Source organism: Pezoporus wallicus, unplaced genomic scaffold, assembly GCF_028554395.1.
Source record: "Pezoporus wallicus isolate ANWC-B61680 ecotype Strahan unplaced genomic scaffold, APGP_CSIRO_Pwel_v1 contig_1181, whole genome shotgun sequence".
Lineage (NCBI taxonomy): Eukaryota > Metazoa > Chordata > Aves > Psittaciformes > Psittacidae > Pezoporus > Pezoporus wallicus.
Genome location: NW_026641428.1, coordinates 4,148,387 through 4,166,021, shown reverse-complemented (window position 1 = coordinate 4,166,021; position 17,635 = coordinate 4,148,387). Strand labels below are relative to the sequence as shown.

Here is a 17,635-nt window from a genome sequence, read left to right as displayed (position 1 = left end):
CTGGAGGAGTGCAGCCGCCGTTAGGCAAACGTGGCCGAAGGAGCGGAGGAGCGGTGGAGGGAAGCGAGCCAGACGCTGCGGTTTGGCTCCTGCGTGCGGGTGGCGGGCAGGGGGCTGTGGCCGTGAGGCCCGCGTAGCGGCCCCAGCCCCTTTCCCCGCTCCTTCTGAAGCGCTTCTGGGTCAAAATCTCGCCGCGGGGAAAGAGGAGGCGGCCCGCAGGCGGGCTTTCCGCGGGAATCCGGCGGAGTCAGAACATGAGGTAGGCCGCTGCTTATACCCGTGTGACAGGGATATAGCCCCACGGCATGGCTCACGGAAACGGGATTCTGGCAAACGGGTTAAAAACACTCTATATCGCGCAAGCAGCTCACTTCACTCTTAGCTACTTAAATCTTTAATACTTTCTATACATGGGGAGTAGTGGGTGCCCACGTTTTCTTCTTGGTGGAAGACTTCGTGGCTCACTGTAGTTTGTAATGCAGCCTTGAAAATGCTTATTGTGTTTCAACTGATTGCAAGTGATTTTAAAGAATTTTTTGTCCTGTTAGTGTATGTTTTGTAAGTAGAACACTTTAGAGATAGTTTTTTAAGTAGATATAAATTACCTATTTTTAATATATGTGTTTATAAGCTTCAAAACATCCAACATTTCCTATTGATTTCATTTTAATATTAGAATTAATTACAATTTAAAATTATATAGAAGTCTGTGGTAAATCACATGCATCTGGTAAATGCCTTCCAGGAAACTTTCTGCAGACCGTTTCAGGTAGAGATGCTGGTTCCCCAGTCACTTAGAGATCAGGGGTGCGAGGTCCACTGCAAGGGGTAAGGATGTGTTACCTGGGCTTACAAGGAAGTTATCTGAGCCTGAAGTTTTTATATTCCCTTCAGGTGTCTACTTCATCCTGTCTGCTGTCAGCTTAGCTTGCTGGTACTGTGGGGAGTAAATGTGAATTGATATTTTAACTATTTTTTCATTGGATGAACATGAGTGTAGAGGAACAGCAAGTAAGACAAAAATACACTAATAAAATGCCTTTGCTTAATGTTCTCTAATATGGTACATTAAATCTTAAAACCAAGTTTAAATATATCAGTATTTTCTTAAAGGGTGGAAAGGAAACTCTGGGAGCAGTTGATAGGGAGGGTACAGTAGATATCACTGTGGAATGCATGCACATATATAGCAAGAAGAATCCAGTGATGCCAGCTCAGGAGCTCTTGCCACCTCACTTCCTTTTACCACCAATGGCTGTATTTTCTGGCAGTTCCCAGACCCCAGTTTGGGATTATGGAGCAGCCTAGTGAGAGCAATCCTTGCTTGACTTAATTATGTAGTGCCTGCACGTTAAAAAGCTCTCTTGGTTGTAGCACATGTACCTTTTAAAGGCAGGTTTCTAACTCTGAAAACATACCAAATGAACTACTTTTTCTTAGTGCTTGTGAGCACATCAGTGTTTATTGTTGGGAGCTTCTCTGAGAAGAATCCAGGCTATAGGTTCTTCTCAAGTTTATCTTACTCAGAACATTAAAAGATGGAGACATTAATTTTTGGCTGGTAGTTATGGCTGCACTTAACTACTTTGATTCTATCTCATTACAGGTACGTCAGAATTGGATTCTTAATACAGTGACAATACAGAATGAAAGAAAAATGATGTTCTGTTTTGCAAATACTTGAGTTTGTAACAACACGGTTTACTGTGAAAAGTGAAAGAAGACTCTTTCTGGACACTTCAACAGTAGCTGGTAGGCATAGCAAAATGCTTTGTTTGAGGCAGGTTTGCCTGTTTACTCTGAGACATTACAAAGCTCGGACTCTGAGTAGTGATCTGCTTTTGAGCCAGATAAAAAGCTGCACCCATGAAGATGAAGTGTTCAGCCTTGTTGGAAGGAACAAGGCCAGGCTGTCTGAAAAACATGTGGGAATTGCATTGAACATGCTGTGGCAATTGCAAAAGAAGAGGCCGCTTCTCTTAAGGACTAGTGACTATGTAAGAAATCACTCCCAGTTTGTTACCCTTTGCATTTTAGCAGAAAACAAGGTGGAACGCATGGAAGATGAGGTCATAGTGGACACCCTGTATAGTCTTCTGAGGTGAGCAGCAATATGTTGAATTCCACATCTCTACATTTTTTTAATTTGCTAATAAAAAGAGGTGGAATTATGACTAGAAAGCCATTCTATAAGGAGACTGCTCTATCCCAGCTTCCATAATCTGACTGTGTGACACAGACAACTTGATGTCCTGTGCCTGGTTTTTGAGAGGCAGGCAGAACTGATCTGCTTTGCACTACCGGTACATGGAGTTATGATTATTAATAACTTTGAAGAAAACCAAACTATTATGTCTTTCTTCTGAAGGCTCAGTGTTGAAGACCATGATTCTCTAACAGAAGCACTTGTTACAGAAGCATGGAAAAGATTAGAAAGGCAAGTAATATACTGCACTGCTCTGCTTTGTGAAGGGTGTAAGTTGCAAGTGTGATGTGCTTCATTTGAGGCTACACAGAGTTCTCAGTATTTATAAGATGTTATAAACATTATGTAAATATTTTAAAAGTCAGTTGTATTTTTGAAGGTTTTGGAAATAATTTTTATACATATGGAGGTTTTGAATATTGGTAAATTTAATGCTTGCAATATTCACATACTGCAACAATGGGGACTGGCACTTAAGTTTTTGAAATATATTGTCTGTGTAGATTTATGTGTTTGAAGTGTGTTGCAAGTTTTGATATTTAAGGTTTTATCTCAGTGCTTGCTGTCCAACTCTTAAAAGGTTGTTAGAACCCTGCTTGCCTCAATTTTACTGAAAACCTTTTGTATTAAAACATCAACATTTTCCCTTAGGGTGGGGGTTTTTTGGTTGTTGGTTTTTTATTGGGTTGCTTTGGTTTTGGTTTTTTTTTATATTGTAATTTTAATTCTTTAGTCTCAGGCTAATGGCAGAAGCTAGTGTCAGCTTTGGCACCAGCATCACAGAATTGCCTCTCCCAGCTTAACTAACACCTGGGGCATCTCGACAAATAAATAAATTCAGTGCACCTAGAACACAAAATGACATTCAGGTAATAAATTGCTCCCAGGCATTTTAGCTATTTCACATCGCTGCTTGAGAATATAATCTTTTGAGATTTCTTACGCTGATCTGGTTAAATGCAGAACTTCTGATTTTTTTAGAGATTCATATGCACAAAATGCTCTAATAAGAAATACCTAGGTGTTTTGCCTGAGTCCAAGGTATCAGTATAGGTGCCCAAACAGAAAATGTTTAGGTATTTTGTTTCCTTGGTTTGTAATTTGAATATAACCTTGTCTTTTATGTAATTGTTGAAGTAGATTTTTGTCTTTAGGTATTCACTAGAAAGAAAAGGTAAATATTCTGTCTTTCTTTATTGTCTTGACAGGCTTAGTTTGCCAGCTCTGTCTAAATTTGCATTGTGTTTATACAAGCAACACAGACATTTCAGTCCCATAACTGGTGAAGTAGCTCATATTGTGGACGTGAAACTGGATTCTATACAGGATATAAGGTAAGTGTCAAAATGAAACTGGGTAGCAGGAGAAGCAATATGTCACAATTACTGAGCTGTCTTTGCTGGACACTTTCTCTTTTTCTCAGCTGGAGGCTGCTTTTTCTCACTTTGGGGTTTCTGGAAAAGAAGTATTTGTACATTGATTTTCATGGACAGGTCTGCTTGGGTGAATGCATTTTCTCAATGAATTTTAAAACAATTTCTTTATACCCAATTTAAACACTTGAATAAAACTGTTGTTTCACTTACAGTGGGAAAACAGCAGATATTGCTTTATCCTGATCCTAATTTTACATGGACTTTTTTTTTTTTAACTTAAAGGCTATTGACTCACCAGAAGATGTTTTTCTTCCTTGACATTGATAGTTTTTTTTAGTATGGCATTGATTTAGCTTACTATTGTGAGTAGCAATAAGGAGTCTTAAAGCAGTGGTATTTTTGTTTATCTTCAAAGTATTTTTTTGGTCAAACTGAATTAATCAATTCTCTTGCTAGCATGTCTAGTGCATTACTCTAATATTAAAATTATGTAAAATCCAGGCTGACTCAAAGAAGTCCAAGCTTTTTGTTGCCTGTGTTCCCCCTAGGCCGTTATAGCAAAGGCTGCTCTCTTTATACAACACCAGAAGCCCCAGCACTTATTTTGGCAGATACGAAGAGCCTGCTTTTGAAAATGATTGAATGGGATTGCATTTCTCTACAGAAATTACTCTTCCTGTGGTCATAAGTTTTATTCTCTTGGGAAGGGATTTTTCCTTTGGGAGTGACAATGACTCTTCTCCCTATTCTATCACTTGAGTTGCTTGGGTTTCTTTAGTTTCCATTGAAGGTTAAAGATATTTTTGTAAATTTGCATCAGACAAGTCAGTATGTTGCCTCAGGCAAATGCTTTCATCGCATGCAAGTTTGTGAGGGATGGCTGAAAAATCTCAGTCGTTTCAGAAATTTACCAAAAGCAGAATTTTTACTTTAGCAGGAGAAATGGTTTCTGCTCATCTGCACTAGATGTGAACTTCTTTTTACGCACAAGTCAGCAGTACCCTGACTGACATTCCTTTCTTTGCATAGCTTATTTCAGAAATCTAACATTTATTACTTACCATGTTCAATGTGTAAGTGTAAAATCTTTTGAATTTTTTAGGGTCTTGTCAGTTTTGATGATCAGCATATCTGATGTTATCTCACAGAGTTTTCGAGATCGGTTACTGCAGAAGGCTGAGCAGCTCTTGGAAGAAAAGAATGAAGTCCACTTCAACTATGCTAAAAGAACACTACAGTTTCTACAAAATGTTAAACTGAGATATCATCCACTGCTAGAAAAATGCAACCAGATTTTTCTTAAGAGTGCCTCCCATCTGGATATACACAGTATTAATTTTATTTTGGGGCTGTACGAGCAGCTGGGTTTTGACAATGCTGAGTTCCGCTTGGTTGCTAAACAGCTGCTGTCTGAAACCATAGATGATTATGATGATTCTGAAACCTTTACAAAATTATTTTATAATCTTGGGCCTATGGCAGGGTCCAACGTAAGGGTGAGGTAAGTTTATTTAGCGACTTTGTCTTATTTATGATATATGCTTTGTCTTGCACAGAAATAATGTACTGGTCTTTGGAGGAAAGAGCTGAGCATTAGGTTTCCTAGTTGCAGCGTTGTAGCAATGTATTATTTCATTATGGAAACACTGTTGTAGCAGTTTGCCTCAAAACAGTTGCCGAAAAAGCTGAATGCAGTAATTAAGGTGCACGTGAATGCTGTTAGGCAGGGCCACCTTGTAGCTCTGTCTCTTAGACTGCGGGCTTCCTATCACAGTGGATGGTAGTAAAAAACTTTGTCTTGCCCCTGAGAAATATATGCAGTGGTATATGTCTTTCCTTTTTAAGACTGGCAGTAGCTGAAACAGGCTTGTCCTGTCCCAGATTGCTGTACATCCTCTTCTGTATGAGAGGTCATCAGCAGGGAACACTTCAGCATTTATTTAGCAGTTAGAGCATAGTATTGTGTGGCAGATTTTTCTCTGCCTGTTTTTCTAGTGCTACAAAATCCTTTTTTGGGGTGGTATTAGTCATGGGTCTCTGAAAGTCTGCAGTTTTAGGCAGAATGTGCTTTATTAATTAAAATTATTTTCAGACTTTTCATCTTGAGCATTTGCCTCTATTTAGAAGCCTCTGTATGCTGCAAGGCTGTGTTGGTTTTGCCATAGCTGACTTAGTTCCAAAAGCTTTTTCTATATTTTATTTTTTTTTAAAATCATTGCGAGGTAGAAAAAGTCTTTGGCTTTATTTGCCTCAGAACCAGTTCAGCTCATGTTTGGTTCTGTTGTTTGTAGCTTGCTGGTTGACCATGAATTGTTTAGTGTCTTAGAGTTCCTTCCCTACTTCTTGTCAACTTTCAGAATTATTGGACTTGCTGGTTTCTAGGATCAGAGCAATATGGAGTTATGGAGTGATATAACACATTCATATCTCTTTAGCTGTGGCATACAGATCAACTGCTTAGAAGAAGGGTCCACAGAACAAAGGCTTCTAGTTTGGGGGAATTTGTTTTCCTGTATTCCTGAAATAATCTATTGGCTCTTTCTCTCCTAGACAAAGAAAATGGCTCCAGTCTTCACTGGAGATTTTAAATTGTTTCTCTTTGGAAAATCTTTTCTTTTCCTCTTCAGGTTGTTAACAACTGCAGAGTACATGGCAGAAAAATTCAGCAGTTACCAAGTATTGCTAATACTGAAGGCGATGCAGAAAATGAAATGCAGAAATTCACATCTACTCAAAAAGTAATTTTTTTTTGATACTACTAAGAAGTTCTGTTCTCTAAGTAAAGTCCTATCTAGGAGATGTGAATTGTTTCTTCAAAAGTCATTGTGCCCTATATTGAACTATTAAGTCTTATGTCTTTAAGAACCTGTGCCAGATTTTCTGCAGTTGTAAACTGAACATCGTTTAAAGGGAGATGTAATGTCTTTCATACAACAAAGCAGTTGAGGTTTTGGGCACAGAAGATGTAGCCACAGATGTGTCACAAATGCAGCAGAGTTACATGCTGGTTGTGAGCAGTATCTATATAGAGTGTAGTTGTGTGAACCAGATAGATCCTGGGAAGAAAAAGAGCAAGTAGTACTGTGGAGCAGAGTGGTATTAAAGGGAGGACCAGGTGAATTCATGCTTTTTCTCATTGAATCTCACTGTCTAAAGAAGTTCTTAAGATATTATCTTTCCCTACAAAGCCCCTCTTGCAGCTTTAGACCAACATAGCTGTATCAACCACTATTGTACAAGTAAGTGAGCACAGTGGTGCTAAAGCTGGTGATGTTGTTCCAGTTTATCCCATTCCTGGTCCACTAAATTTAACTGACTGTAGAATCTGCACATAAATTATTAGAGTGAAGTAGCTGTTTTGCTGTGATGAGGGCTTTAATTTTGCAATTCACTAAGTGGAGACTTAGTGAACATTGTCAGGATTCAGGTCGAGAGGAATCCAGGTGTGCACAACTCCCCACTTAGGTACCGTGCATCACAGGACAGCCCTTCTTTATGTGCAATATCTTGTGTATTGTCTTAACACCATGTTATCTTTTTCTGTTTGCATTCAGAATGGCTTCTGTTCTGCATAAACACTTGGATAGCTATCATGTATTACATCTGGTAAAGTTAACACAGTACTTGGTGGCGTTGCGTTGCCAAAATCTGGAGCTGATGGCTAAGCTAAAACAGTTACTATTTGGGTAAGTGTGTATTCTTGGAAATGTAGCTATTTAAGAATTAAACAGTTGTCTACTTAATATTTTAAATAACAAGCTAACATGGTTTGTTTCCATAAAATATGAAGAACTTTATTTGTATTTGATCTATTAAATGTGTAAATCAGAGGATAGGAAGTGGATATTTTCTTGACTATAGACCCAATAATATCTGCTGCTAGATATGATATCTCTTAAAAATGGATTTTTTTGCTCCTCTTCTGTTGGCCATTGCAATTTAATGACACTGAACAGGAGATTTTGGTTGGTACTTTATAGGAAGGGTAGGTGTTAATGTCTTCTTTAATGTTTGAAGGAACAAGTAATGAAAAATGTGCAGTAAGAATTGTCTTGGTTGGGACAAGTGGAAACGTGAAGCAGAAGTACTCTTTTTTAGACTGAAGACCTGTTTAGTTAGCTCTCCGGCTTGAACAGTTGCAACATAGAAAGGGAAACCATTTCTGAAATCGTGGGAGAAGAGATCTGCCACTTTTGACACCATTGCTCATTCTCCGTAGGAATGCAGCACCCTGGCTGTACACATTATGTGCAGATGACACCTTCACGTTCCTCAGACACCTCAGAATCTGGTGCTCCCCAGGACAGAAATCACAGAAATTATCCAGGCCCAGAAACTCACAGATTCCCTTAACAAAGATGGACCTTCTGCCCTTGCTAAGGATTTCTGTGTTTATCACTACCACTTGAAGCCTCACCAGCTGACTGAAATGCTCCCTGTCTTCTCTCCTTTTTCAGTTTTGAATAAATTAGAAGATGTTAATCTCAATGAGAAGAGATGGTAGTAACTGTGAATTTCTACCATGTCATTAATATTCTACTTATATCTGATGTGCTTTGACACACATCAAATTTGACTTTTAAAATAGAATTTTCATGTATGTAATTTATTTGGTTTTTTTTTTTTTAACATTTGCACATTTCAGGACTGATTTTATTTCTGTCTCTCTTCCAGTTGTTTAAAATCTAGTGTAACACCTGCTGATACTGCTGCAATAATTCGTGTTCTGGCCATGCTTCCTTCCTTTCAAGTGGAGGAGGTCACTATAAACAAAGTAGCAGCAATTCTGCCTCAGTTCAGTCTCCATCATTTGAATTGCATTGCTACAGCTCTTGTCAAGTGGAATCATTATGACCAGCTGCACTGGCAAAACAGTTCTGAGCTATGTGTAAAGCTTCTGCAAAAACTAAATGACTGTGGGTTGCAGAGGCTTCAGAAAGCCAACAACCTAAATCTTCTGTTAGAAGAACTTACACATGTGAATGGAGAGTGGTTAGAAGTCATCAATGAGGAGACTATGGTCACGTGTCAACGCTTGATAGACCAGATAACATGGGCAAATGTATTGCCATTGTCATGTTTTCTCATAAAAACAAACTACCGTTGTCCTTCGTTACTTGACAGAATAGCTTCTGTGACTGCTGAAAACATGGACAAGGTATAACAGTCTTTCTATCTACTCTAAGGTATTCAGTAAGAAAGGACTAGTTAGTAGTTAATGTTTCAGAGCACAGTCCACACACTAAGAGTTCTTTTCAATGTACTTGATTTGGAGCCCATCTTTCCCCATGTTCACTCAAAGCTGTTTTGCTTCCATGTGTATTATTTTGCATGTGCTTCACTTTTGTTATTGTCTTATTTTATTGGTCAGTCAGTATTAGATCAACCATAAACCTCTGCATTCATCTTTACATTTGACCATCTGAAATAATTGGATTTTTAACTTCTGAACACATAGTCACATCACATGGTACATATCTTTACATTGCTCATTCTTGTGGGGATTTCCCCAGCAACCTGTCTTTTTGGTCAGAATTCTGTGTTTTCTTGCTATATTTTTTTTTGTTTCCTCCTTAGTTTGGTATTCGTATAGATCTTTGATTTTATTCTGTGGCAGTTTAGTTTCTTTGATAGAATTTAATGGGAGACCTTCTTAAAAGCTCCTTAAAGTCTTAAGTATACAGATGCACTCGGATCATATACATGAAATAGATTTTGAGTTTTGGCCATAGCTCCAGTTTTAATGATTTCTGCATTTGATTTTTAAAATGTTTTTTCTCTAGGAAAGGTTGACAAAATAAAAATCAGAAAATAGTTCCTCTAGTCTTGCACTTTTGACTCAAGGATCACCTGCTACAAGCTCAGGAGTGTTGCATCCCAACTAGAAGGAAGTGCAGCAGGAGGGCCAGGAGACCTCCTGGGATGGATAAGGAGCTCCTGAGGAAAATTCAAATGAAAAAAGAGGCTTATAATAAGTGGAAGCAAGGACAGGTGGCCTGGGAAGAGTACAGGGATGTTGTCCGGGAAGCTAGGGACCAGGTTAGGAAAGTTAAGGCCCAGTTAGAATTAAACTTGGCTAGGGGTATTAAGGATAACAGGAAGGGATTCTACAGGTACATAGCGAATAAAAAACAGACTAGGGAGAACATAGGCCCCCTCAGGAAGCTCTCGGGAGAACTGGCTACACAGGATTTGGAGAAGGCTGAGGTTCTGAATGACTTCTTTGCCTCGGTCTTCACTGGCAAAGGCTCTGACCAAACCACCCAAGTCTTGGAAGGCAGACACAGGGACTGTGAGAATGAAGACCTTGCGCCCACTGTAGGAGAGGATCTGGTTCGAGACCATCTTAAAAAATCTGAATGTGCACAAGTCCATGGGTCCTGATGAGATCCATCCGTGGGTCCTGAAGGAGCTGGTGAATGAAGTTGCTAAGCCGCTGGCCATCATATTTGAGAAATCATGGCAGTCGGGTGAAGTTCCCAATGACTGGAAAAAGGGAAATATAACTCCCATTTTCAAGAAGGGGAAAATGGATGACCCGGGGAATTACAGACCAGTCAGTCTCACCTCCGTGCCTGGCAAATCTTGGAGCAGATTCTCCTGGAAGGCATGCTAAGGCACATGAAAAACAACAAGGTGCTTGGTGACAGCCACCATAGCTTCACTAAGGGGAAATCCTGCCTGACCAATTTGGTGGCCTTCTATGATGGGGCTACAGAACTGATGGACAGGGGTAGAGCAGTTGATGTCATCTACCTGGACTTGTGTAAAGTGTTTGACACTGTCCCGCATGACATCCTTGTCTCTAAACTGGAGAGACATCAATTTGATGGATGGACCACTCGGTGGATAAAGAACTGGCTGGAAGGCCGCACACAAAGAGTTGTGGTCAATGGCTCAATGTCTGGCTGGAGACCAGTAACGAGTGGTGTCCCTCAGGGATCGGTGTTGGGACCGGTCTTGTTCAACATCTTTGTCACTGACATGGACAGTGGGATTGAGTGCACCCTCAGCAAGTTTGCCGATGACACCAAGCTGTGTGGTTCGGTTGATACCCTGGAGGGAAGGAATGCCATCCAGAGGGACCTTGACACCCTTGTGAGGTGGGCTGATGCCAACCTTATGAAGTTTAACCATGCCAAGTGCAAGGTCCTACACCTGGGTCGGAGCAATCCCAGGCACAGCTACAGGTTGGGCAGAGAAGAGATTCAGAGCAGCCCTGTGGAGAAGGACTTGGGGGTGTTGGTCGATGAGAAAATGAACATGAGCAGGCAGTGTGTGCTCGCAGCCCAGAAAGCCAACCGTATCCTGGGCTGCATCAAAAGGTGCGTGACCAGCAGGTCAAAGGAGGTGATCCTGCCCCTCTACTCTGCTCTTGTGAGACCTCACTTGGAGTATTGTGTGCAGTTCTGGTGTCCTCAACATAAAAAGGACATTGAACTGTTGGAACAAGTCCAGAGGAGGGCCACGAGGATGATCAGGGGACTGGAGCACCTCCCGTATTAAGGCAGGCTGAGGAAGTTGGGGCTGTTCAGCCTGGAGAAGAGAAGGCTGCGTGGAGACCTCATAGCAGCCTTGCAGTATCGTATCTGAAGGGGGCCTATAGGGATGCTGGGGAGGGACTCTTCATTAGGTACTGTAGTGACAGGACAAGGGGTAATGGGTTCAAACTTAAACAGGGGAAGTTTAGATCGGATATAAGGAGGAAATGCTTTCCTGTTAGGGTGGTGAGACACTGGAATGGGTTGCCCAGGGAGGTTGTGAATGCTCCATCCTTGGCAGTGTTCAAGACCAAGTTGTATGAGGCCTTGGGTGATACGATTTAGCGTGAGGTGTCCCTGCCCACGGCAGGGGATTTGGAACTAGATGATCTTAAGGTCTTTTCCAACCCTATCTATTCTATGATTCTATGATAAACCTACTTTTTATTGTAAAGCAATACTAAGGTATTTTGCAATGGTTTTAGTTAGGATGTCTTTTTTTTTTTTTTCCAGATCCACCCCTCTGAAATCTATTTTATTCTCTTCCTTTTCTCTGCTCTGAATTATGACCCTCCTGCTAATGAAGAGTTCTTTGAGAGTTGTATCCAACATCTTACTTCTAACTTGAGTAAGTGCATTAGACAAAGATATTTTGGCACCAAATAAGTTAGTGTCATTGCAAGTTATTATTTGTACTGAATAAAACTGGGAACAGAATGGGATTATTCTGTGTCTGTGTGTTACTACTCATACTCCGCCTTTAGGGGTTAAACCACAACAAAGTTTCAATGTATGCTTCTGTTGGGCTTTCTAGCTTCATTTTGCCCTTTAAAAGTTACTGTTGCTAAGGAACTAGCAAGGTACCTTGAACATAGTAAAAAAACAAGTGAAAATTCTGATTATTTCACTACGCTGTTATTGGGTAGAATTGTGGTATTCCCCAAGGAATCATCATCCGGGGACAGGATACATTTTGTGGCTCATCACAAGGAAATGGCTAAGTTGTGGAGGAAATGTGTAGAGGCTTTTTTTATTATTAATTATTGATGATACAGCCTCACAAACTGTGAAAATTGTCCTCTACTGAAATATTTTAATCTGCCTGTGTGTGCACTGAGCACGTTGAAAAGAAATTGGATTATTTGGAAGGCTGGGGGGGGGTGGGGGGCATTGCAAATCCTTTTAACTTCATGTCATGTTTTAATATGGATTTCTGTCTGTTTTTTAAAGGTTGTTTTGAAACTCACCACTTGGTGCTACTTGGTCATGTTTTGGCAATGGCTGGTTATTTTCCTCCAGTTCTGATAACGAAGATATTTAATGTTTCTTTCCTAAGCCAACTGGATGCTCAGCTTGAAGGTGCGTATCTACCTCTCTGATGAATTTCATTATGTAGCATTTGGCATAAAATGGAATTGTGGACCTGTATATGGCTTAAGAAGTAGTAATTTTACTGCAAAGACTCCCTTGTTTAATCCAGTCATTATTTGAGTGCTAAAAGTGAAGGAATGAGGAAAAATTTGTGCTTTGTTTTGGAAGTACAAACTTGTATTGCAGATGAGAGAAGCTCATTTAAAACAAATTTGATAGTCAATTTATTGCATTCAGTATTTAATAGTTCTTCAATTTTATTGGAAATAAAATTACCTGAGTGTGGTATTTATTGTTAGAAATAGCCATAAAGCTCAAGAAATAACGTGGGATTCTTGTCTGCAAGAGATGAATCCTATCACTCTCTTCTCTCTAAATAAGAGACTGAGTGTTTGTCTGTTTCCTTCCTCTCTACCTGTATGTTGTTCACTATCAATGTACTGTTGCCATTTTGTTTTCAACACTTTCATTAAGAGTTAAATAATAGAAGAGAATTTAATTTACTTCTTATTTCTGTTTTGCTTTTGTTCCTAATTTTGAGCAATACTGTATTTCTCATACGTTTTCTTCAGGGATTTTGAGAATCTTTTTAAGATTCTGCAGCGTGAATGTTATAAATACCATAGTATACAGATATTTGCATTTCTAGTAGAGAATTCGCAAGTAGCCATTTCCTTCAATGTGTTGAACCATTCACATTTTAGTTCACACCTTTTTATTTTGTTCAACTCAGTCCTGCCTCCTTCCCTGAAGAAGAGGGTCCACATGCACCTCATGAAGTTGAACAGAGCAGTCTGTCTGGAATGCCCGGAGTTTCACATCCCTTGGTTTCATGAGCGCTACTGCCAACGTGTTTATCATAGCCGTAAGTCAGGAGAGGAAAAGCTGCCCTTGTTAGTAGTAGGATTCTGTTTTCAACAGTCTGCCAGACATTTCTGCCTGTTGACACTGGCACACAATAGAGGCTCAGGAAGGCACACCCCACTCTGCTGAGGATGTGTTATTAAAGGTGAACATTTTGCTGTCTCCTTTTGAACTCCCTGCTCTCATCTTCCTCAGAAGAATCAAGAGCCATCAAGGATGAGAGATGAAGAAGTAGGCTAGTGACCAGCTGAGATCTTTAAGAATAGTCATCAGTCCAGAAAACCCATCTAATGCAAATGCAGTATCTCCTCCACTAATTCCCATGATCTGCTTTGACACCCATCACACTCACATACTTCATCTCTGAGACTGAAGATGTTTAATGGAGCAAGGGAAGTGACAGATTGTGTGGTGTGCCTGTAATAGACTCAAAATAAGTAAATATTACTTAAGCAAACACTCCACCAGGTGAAACCTGAAATTAAAATATTTGTAATTTGTGAATGGAAAAAATCCTGGCATGGAAAGTCTGGGTTTGAAATTCGTGCTTAATAGGCACTTGCCAATTTCCACCCAAAAGATAATGACATCGTTTCTGAATTATGATGGAATAACACCAGAGATCTGTGTAAAAGCTTTAATTCAGTAGGCTGGCTGTCAAAAATGCAGTGTCACAAAGTGCTATTTTCAGAACTTTGGCTGTGGCAGTTTTGATGTATGAATTCTTTATTTTGTCTTTGCAGGCAGTAGCCGAATAAATCCACTGCGACAGCATGTTCACAGAATGCTGGCAGAGATCTTAGGAGGGAGCCATTATGCAAGAATATCTGTTCTCACACCATACTACTATGAAATAGGTGAGAAGTCAGTCCTCTGGGGATTGTTGTGGAGAACTCTGGTACCATTTTTATTACCAAGATTAGAAAGCCCCTGGGCATGTGGCCACAAGATACTGCAAATAAGAAACTGCTGTATAAAATACAATTTCTAAAATGTTCTGCATAATATAAATAATGTTGGGTATCTCTAATTATGGTTATCACTTTGTTTTTCTTGAACTAAACACTGTACAGACAAAATTCTTTCACTTTTTTTTTGGTCAGTGAACAGGTTTGTTGTGCTTTCTTGCAGATTTTGAGTGCATTCTGGATGAAAATAAAACGCCTCTTTCCTATATGGCTCAGACTACATCTTTGGGTGATATGGGGGGAATGCACTTGAGACACGACTTCAAAGATGAAGGGAGAAAGGCTTTGCCACCAGGAGCTCAGAGGTTAGTACATTGAATTCTTCACATTAGCTCCTCCAAGCTTCCAAGTTTAGATCGTGTTTAGACCAGGTTTTTGGTGCTTATGTCCTGAACAGTTGTTGCAACCCCTGGGCTATTTAGTTTTCTGTTCTCTTTTCCAAAATCTTATGAGGTTCAGCCTTCCTGCGTGTGGTTGGTTGACTCCAGACAGTAACTAAGCTCCCACCCAGCTGCTCGCTTACTCCCTTGCAGTGTGATGGAGGAGAGAGAGTCTGGGGGTCAAAAGCAAAGGGGAAAAAGAAAAACCAAATCTGGGTTGCAATTGAGAGAGTTTGATAAGTGAAGAGAAGAAAGAGGGAAAACAATTGATGCAAAGGCAGTCACTTGCCACCAGCAGACCAGCGCTGGAGCAATGGCTACTTTGGAAAAAATCTGCTCCCTGCTTTATTGCTGGGCATAGTGTTACATGGTGTGGAATAGTGGAATATTGCTTTGGCCAGCTGAGGTTCCGTCTGTGTCCCCTTCCAAGCTCTTGCCAACACCAGTCTATACGCTGTGGGTGCAGGGTGAGAAACAGAAAATGGCTTGATGCTGTGCAAGGTCTCTTCAGCAATAGCCAAAATACTGGTGTGTTATCGACCTGGTTATGGCCTGCCGTGAAGGGATGCAACTCCATCCCAGCCAGATCCAGTACACTAGGTCAGACAAGGGTGTTCTTGCAGTGTGTTTCATGAGATTGGAACTTCACCACCACTTCAAATGTAAGCCTTGAAAATGCTGGTTAGCTGTTTTTGCCATTTGAACAAAAACAGATGTAGGGAAGAAATGCTTCTTCTAAATCATGTGAAGTTCAAGCATCTCTTGATAAATATGAGGAAAATGTTCTGTCTGGTTTCAGGGATTTGCTTATTTTCTGTGGATTGTCATGTTTATCGAGTATTAGTCTTGCTGCAACTATCAATACTGAACTAGAAATACCACTTCTTGTTATTCAGGTCAGACCTGAACGTAAATGCACACTTTTATTGTTTGCAGAATTGCTCTGGACTTCCTTGATTCAAAAGATTTTAGCAAGGATTCATATCACCTGAAAGGAGAACCTGCAGTGAAGAAACGACATCTGGAAATGCTGGGTTACCGGGTAGTTCAGGTGAGCAGTCAGCCCTGGTTTTTGTCATTTCTGAATTGTATCAATAGTTCAGTTTGATACATTTGCCTTGCAAGAGATTTAAAGATGGTTTTAATAGTTAAAAGCACCTACTGGGTGAGAGCAATTTTTGTATTTGGGGGGAAAATTCCAAGCTGCTCTCAAGATGGCGTAAGGACTTCATAGAACTTGCACCTTCTCAGAAAGTGGCTGCAGCAAAACTGAAAGCAAAAACTCTCAGTCTTACCTTACTGCAGGCAAACTGGCAATCCTGACACAGCTTCAGTAAAGGCAAAAAGGTGAAACCAGAGTTTCAGTTCAGTTCACCAAAGACTTCTGCACTAGAAAAGGATGGAATGTACTCTCCTTGAGTGATAGACAGTTATGGCAGCTGCAAGATGCAGTATGGATGCTGTCTGCCTGCTGCAGTAATAGTGCTGTGACAGGCAAGGCTGGTGGCCAGAGAAAATTCACAGCCACAAGCATAGAAATGTTTGGGTAACGGAGGCTCATGAATACAGATCCTACTGTATACATAATTATTCACCTACTCTAATTTTAGCTAAAATCCTTCTTTAAGCTTGTTTGTTGTTTTATTTTTAGCAGGATAATAATATTTTCTCATATTGCCCTGACAGTAAATGTTATGCTACCAATACACCATTCCAGTTTGATACATTAACATTAGAAACTATGGTGACCTGGGATTCTTCTCTTGATTTGAGTTTCAGAAGTGGGAGGTGTTGTAATGGGGTTGTCATAGCCTGTGTTGTGTGGGCATCTGCTTTACAACTCTGCAACGGTGCTGCTTTTTGGAAGCAAACTGACTGTACTTGCATGAAGAAGAATATTACATTGTGAAATTTAACCTTCTCAGTATTGGAATAAGCATAGCTTTTAGAAAGATAGGTCTAAACCAAGTGAAGAACAAGAGGTATCAGAGAGCCTTGTCTTTGCTGTAAGATAGCATGTGGCTTACACCAATGTTAACACTTGGAATGTATGATTTTGTTATACAGATTCCTCACTTCGAGTGGAATTCTATGGGTCTGTCAACAAAAGCTGAACAGGTAGAATATCTGAGAAAGCATCTCTATGGAACACAGTGATGTCAGACATGCAGTGAGAAGTACTTTTTTTATAAACACCTTCTGTACCATTAAACTTCTTGTAATCCTGGAATACTTCATTTCAAAGATCTCTTTATCTGTGAGTCAGCTGGACCAGGGCTTGCCATGGGGCATCAACTGGATGTCAAGAGATTTAATCCTCAGTTCATTAGGGATTGCAAAAGGCAGGTCACAGTGGGCATGAAGATGTGGTAAGGATGCTTAAAATCTCCCATTTTCTGGAAGCACGTAAGTCTGTGACAGTTCTGCCATAAAATTACGTTATCTCCTAAATAAATAGCACAGGGGCTTCACCAGACATAAAACTGTCCAAAGAAAAAGTTAGAAATACGCTTGACTGTGAGAGGAGGCAGCAGATCTACTGGAAACTATGTCTGTCCTCCAGCATGTGACAGGATGAGCAATAGGGATCAAACAGTTTCTGTACTGTGAAACCAAGAAACTGAAATGCAGATTCGCTAAGAATAGGCCTGCTATTACATCCATTCTGTTTCCATCCTCCAGAACAGAGGTACTGTGGGTGACTGTGTTGGGGAGGGTGTTGTTCAGTGAGGAACTTCCAGCTGCTTCTGCTACCCTCTCATGTGGTGTGTATGGCTAGACCCTTCTGGAACATCTTCACATACTAAAAGGACAGACTAGTTCTAGAAGTCTGGCAGACCCTTGGAATACCGGCACTTAACTGGGAAGGGATACCTGAAAGGTTTATACAAGATAAGGAGCAAAAAAATGCCTATGTCAGACATAGGCACTTACTAGCAACTGGATCATTCATGAAATTTAGCATTATGGCATTATGCATTGGACCTGC

The 17,635-nt window shown here is 40.3% G+C and overlaps 1 protein-coding gene across 1 annotated transcript; it reads left to right on the top strand.

Moving 5' to 3' along the window:
• The first annotated feature begins 1,678 nt into the window (after positions 1 to 1,678).
• FASTKD1 (FAST kinase domains 1) lies at positions 1,679 to 16,876 on the top strand. Its single transcript, XM_057423628.1, has 14 exons — positions 1,679 to 2,101; positions 2,369 to 2,437; positions 3,415 to 3,540; positions 4,685 to 5,083; positions 6,210 to 6,320; positions 7,137 to 7,268; positions 8,257 to 8,740; positions 11,577 to 11,691; positions 12,294 to 12,422; positions 13,168 to 13,299; positions 14,042 to 14,155; positions 14,430 to 14,571; positions 15,583 to 15,697; positions 16,714 to 16,876. The coding sequence occupies exons 1-14, from the start codon at positions 1,767 to 1,769 to the stop codon at positions 16,801 to 16,803; spliced, it is 2,493 nt and encodes an 830-aa protein (XP_057279611.1). The 5' UTR covers positions 1,679 to 1,766; the 3' UTR covers positions 16,804 to 16,876.
• Positions 16,877 to 17,635: the final 759 nt, after the last annotated feature.

Coding starts and splice junctions, on each gene's coding strand:
- FASTKD1 (XM_057423628.1), top strand. CDS start 1,767: ATGCTTTGTTTGAGGCAGGTTTGCCTGTTTACTCTGAGACATTACAAA. Junction 3,541..4,684: donor GATTCTATACAGGATATAAG/GTAAGTGTCAAA, acceptor TGAATTTTTTAG/GGTCTTGTCAGTTTTGATGA. Junction 6,321..7,136: donor AATTCACATCTACTCAAAAA/GTAATTTTTTTT, acceptor GTTTGCATTCAG/AATGGCTTCTGTTCTGCATA.